Source organism: Terrapene carolina, unplaced genomic scaffold (genome assembly GCF_002925995.2).
Source record: "Terrapene carolina triunguis isolate 2854851 unplaced genomic scaffold, T_m_triunguis-2.0 Scaffold718, whole genome shotgun sequence".
NCBI classification, from domain to species: domain Eukaryota; kingdom Metazoa; phylum Chordata; order Testudines; family Emydidae; genus Terrapene; species Terrapene triunguis.
Window position 1 is genome coordinate 94,369 of NW_020665069.1, and position 4,473 is coordinate 98,841.

Genomic DNA, 4,473 nt, shown 5'->3' on the forward strand with positions numbered 1-4,473 from the left:
AGCAAAACCCCCAGCCCTGGGGGGAGGCCCCCTGTGCTCCCGGCCAGGGGAGGGGGGCAGAGAGCAGCCGCACGGCCCAGGAGGGGAAAGCGACCTGGATGCAGGGAGCCAGCATTGCTCCTCACTCCCCCTCCGGGAGCAGGGGGACCCCTGGCTGGGAGCAGTATCTGGGCGTCTCCATCACTGACCATTGGAAAATCGACGTCTGTTTGGCAAGCAGGCCCCTGGGGCACCCGCCCCGGCTGAAGCAGCCAAGGAAAGCTCTCCCCAATGTCCCACTGAAACCTCCCTTGCTCCAGAAGACGCGGGGAACTCGGAGAACATTTGCTCAAAGCCAGTGAAGACCCATCAGTCCCCCACCATCTGCTGCAGGCTGAACACGCCCAGTTCTTCCCGCAGCTCCTCCGAGGCCAGGCGGCCCCAACCTCCATCGTTTGTGTGGCTTCGCCAATGTAGCCACCTCTTGGTGCCCAAAACCAGCCCCGGTGAGCCAGTGCCGCGTAGATCTGGCTAGTTACCGCCTGCGTCGTACATCCCCTGCCCAGTCATCCAACCTCGGCTCCTTATAGACCAGGAAGCCCACTCCTGGCAGCCAGAGGGGAGTGGAGCAGCAGAACACAACAGCTGCTGTGTCTCCAAACTGTCACTGCCACACACACACACCCAGCCACCCATGAGGCTCCGCCCCCAGCCCGACCAAAGCCCCGTTTAACAGGGCGCAGCTCCCCCCTTCCTGGGGGGCTAATTTCCCCTTTTCGAGGTCTCCTCTGGGGAAGGGGCGACAGGTGTGGAGACGCAGCAGCTCCTGCCGGGGCTGGAATTGAGAATTCTGGGCGGCTCTCGTGAGTGCCAGAAGGGGCCGCCCAGGACGGCTGGAACGATCGCAGCTCCTTAAACACGAATCCCAGGCAGTTCCTCCCAACACACACACACACTCCCCCAGGAAACCTCCCCCCCGGCAGCACTGAAACGTCCCCCAGCCGAGCACAAGCCGGCCTCGTCCCCCAGAGACAGACGAGAAGCCAAATGCCTGGGGTGCGCTGGGCTTTCCACACTGCCCACGACAGCAGCCTAGTCCCCCACAGGGCAGCCGGGCCTCAGCGCTGGCCAGGAGCTGGAGCGAGCGGCCGCCCCGGAGCTGCCCTCAGACACACCCGCCCTGCGCCACGGGGAAGCAGCCGGTGTCTGTCTGCGGAGATCCCGGTCACGGGAGCCAGGCTCCGGCTCTACAGGACAGCGGGGAGCAGCCCAGGGTGCTGCAGTGATGGCAGTGGTGGGGGGGCAGAGGGGGTGTCCTACACACTCCCTTGCCCTTCTGGGGGGGCCCTCACATCCAGGCTCCCCAGTGTAATACACAGCCCTGCTCGGGGCAGCGGGGGGGGAGACACTCTGCAGACACCCAAGATGGTGACATGTCTCCCCGCCCACCAGAAAACGACCTGGGACCCTGGGAAGACGGGGACCAACTTCTGGCCACCTAGGGGGCTTCAAACAAGTGCCCAGAGGAGAAAGACTCTGCAGCTAAATCCCCGCCCCCCCGGTTGGATTCGACCCATGGCCGTCAGAAAGCTCCAGGTCTCCGTTGCGGATGTTCCCCATCCCCGAGGGTCGCCGCAGAATGGGCCGGCTGTGAAGCCCCCTGGCGTGCCCAGCTGCCGGCCGCCCCAGCGCGATGGAAGCCTCGCAAAGGAACAGGCGCAGGCGTGAAACAGGAACCGGGTTTTATTCTCTGACGCTCGTTTTAATGTTTCTTGTTTGCAGCTGCCACCTGGAAGAGAGGAGGCGGGTGAGAGCCGTGCCGGAGAGGGGAGCGGCGGTAAGACAGTCTAGGTGCACCCCCCCGCCCCGGGACAGGCTGTGCCGTTCACACGGCCACTTCGCGCAGACCCCGACCGCACTAGAGCGCAGCAGGAACGGTCAGTCTTTGCTGACGGTCTCAGCGCAGCTTTGGTTCCTTTCTAGGCACGACTCCGCATTCTGCCGACGGGCACTGGGCCGGAGCCGGGGTCGGGTTCAGTTCTGTGCTGGAAGCGCTCGGCCCCTGCAGGAGAGGCAAGCGAGCGAGGAATGGGGACGCCCAGCACTACGCAGCCAGGGCTGGCTCTTTCCTGGGCGTGGGGGCAGGGAGAACGTCCCTTGCCACGCTGCCATGGGCTGACCTAAACCCGCTCTCAGTGACCCTGGACACACGGGCGGGGTCCCCAGGCCCTACCCAGCACACGGGGGTGGGAAGGCAGCGTTACCTGGCCGGCGATTCTGTCCAGATCTCTCTGTCCCTGGGGGGTGAGTTTGCGACCTCTGGAAGGAAACAGGAAGGGTAAAGAATCCGTCACTGGGGAATAACGCTCTCCCCACGCCCCAGCCCCTGGAGCCGGCTCAGCTGCAGCCCGTGCCCACCACGCAGTGTTCAAATCGGGCTCCGACGCCCGGCGCACTCAGTGTAAACCCGACAGGCTGCTCTGAACCCTGCCTCTCCTCCCGCCCAGCAGTGACGTCCGGCCAGGCCCCTCGACACTCACCCATCCTGATCCTTCTCCACCATTTTCAGCCCCTCCAGGGCCTGCAGCACCCGCCTGGCCACGCTCTTGGAGCCGCGGCTGAAGTGGCTGGGCATGACGCCGTTGCGCTGCCGGCCCCCGTAGATCTTGGTCATGGAGCCGACGCCGGCACCGCCGCGGAGGTACAGGTGCCGGGCCGTGGACGCTGCAGAACCACAGGCAGAGCCCATTAGCCTGGCGTCTCGGCAGCTGCTTCCAAGCCAAAGCAATAACACCCCCTCCTCCCCCGCCCAGCCGCTCCGCGCAGCCACTCTGCCCCGGCCAACACGGCGGGCGAGGGAAGGCGCCAGGGATCGGCCCAGCTGGGCAGCGACCAGGAGACTCGGGGGCTCAGGGCTCGGTTTGCCAGCTAGGAAGCCGGCGGCGCCGGAATCGCTGCACAGGGCAGAGTTCCTCCCGCAACACCTCCCCCCCAGCCTGCAGGGCTGGTGAAATCAGAGCACAGCCCCTGGCAGCAAGCCGACCCCTCACTAACAAACCCAGGGCAAGGGGGCCTGGGATCAGAGCCCGGACGTTTCTCTAGTTCAGCGCTGGAGGGTTCGGGATGCGTTAGAGAGCCTCTTGCCAGCCAGACGAGGCTCCCGGGCAGGAAAGGCTGCGGCGCAGAGCCCGTCCCTTTGCCCTACGCGGCGTGTTCACGAGCCAACCCAAGAGTCACAAACGAACCGCCAGAAGCCCTCAGACAGCACCGGGAGACGGACAGAGGAACCGCGGTGGCCAAACCCATGGATCAGAGACGCAAGGCCACACTCAGATTCCGGATTTGTTTGGCGTTTGCTGGCTGAGGCTAGCGGCCGCTCAGCAGGGCGCGACACACAAGCCGAAGCCCCGAGAAGACCGGACAGCGACAGCGCCAGCCGGCGTGGGAGGAAAGTGGGCTGTGACCCCCCAGCTCATTCGGGGTCACTGCTCCGCTGGCTATGGGGAGGCAGACGCGCCCCTCGCTGCTATGGGCAGGGCTGGGATTCTTACCTGCTCGGGTATAAAACCAGTTCTCATCGTACGGGGCCAACTCCTTGTGCTTGGCGAGCTTGACCGTATCCACCCACTCGGGCACCTTCAGCTTTCCTGACCTGGAATCAAGGCAGGGACAAGTTGGCAGCAGCTCCCGAGCAGCCTAGCCAGGGGGAACGCTGCATGTCCACGCGACAGCAGGCAGGCCTGCAGGGGAGACTGCCCAGGGCCCGAGGAGTGCGGGGACCCACAGGCCCCTCCAGAGATCAAAAGGGGCATTTTGGGAGAGGAAACTTATCCTGGCCAGATCCGCGGCAGCTGCCCCGACCAGCCCTCCCCCGGTCGGAATGAGCCTCGTCCTGCCGGCCCACCCGCCCCCCGGAAAAGGGCAAAACTCACTTCTTGAGGAAGGCAGCCAGGGCCCTGACGAACTCCTGCTGGTTAACGTCTTTCACAGTGACACCAGGCATCTGCAAGATAGGGGAGCCGTGCTACAAGCTACTCAGGGCCCCTGGCCGCGCACACAGGACCCCGGCTTTCCCCAGGCGCGTCGAGTGCCACAGCGGGGAGCTGGGTTTAGCTCCACGGCGGAGCTGACCCTGCTGGGATGCAAAGTGGGAGCTCTGGGCCCTGGGACAGGGAGAGCACCCCCGCCCGGCGTGGGCACAGCGGGGATCGGGGTTCTCCGGCCAGCCTAGGCTGGGCCCCCCACAGTCCCCACGGGCCAGCCTGTTTGTATCATGGCAGCAGCCGGGTGCCACCCCGCCAGGCGCTGCAGAAACCCAGGAGCGACTGTAGGCGCTGGGCTGGGCGAGGGCGGGGAGCAGGGGCTGGGTTCCTGGTGCCCCACGGGGCAGACGGCACAAATCCAGATAAGCTCAGCCCCGGCGGGGGCTGATCCTGCCCAGCCACCCGCACCCCCTGGCTGCCCCCCACCACGGGGGGGCGAGGGGGGGCCTTC

The 4,473-nt window shown here is 65.8% G+C and overlaps 1 protein-coding gene across 1 annotated transcript; it reads right to left on the minus strand.

Annotated features, from left to right (window-relative positions):
- Positions 1–1,704: 1,704 nt before the first annotated feature.
- On the minus strand, positions 1,705–4,017 carry RPS19 (ribosomal protein S19). Its single transcript, XM_024218897.2, has 5 exons — positions 3,912–4,017; positions 3,531–3,631; positions 2,520–2,703; positions 2,244–2,298; positions 1,705–1,768 (listed from the first exon to the last, which is right to left on the minus strand). Exons 1-5 carry the CDS (start codon positions 3,980–3,982, stop codon positions 1,742–1,744), a joined length of 438 nt encoding a protein of 145 aa, XP_024074665.1. The 5' UTR covers positions 3,983–4,017; the 3' UTR covers positions 1,705–1,741.
- Between the last annotated feature and the right edge of the window lie 456 nt (positions 4,018–4,473).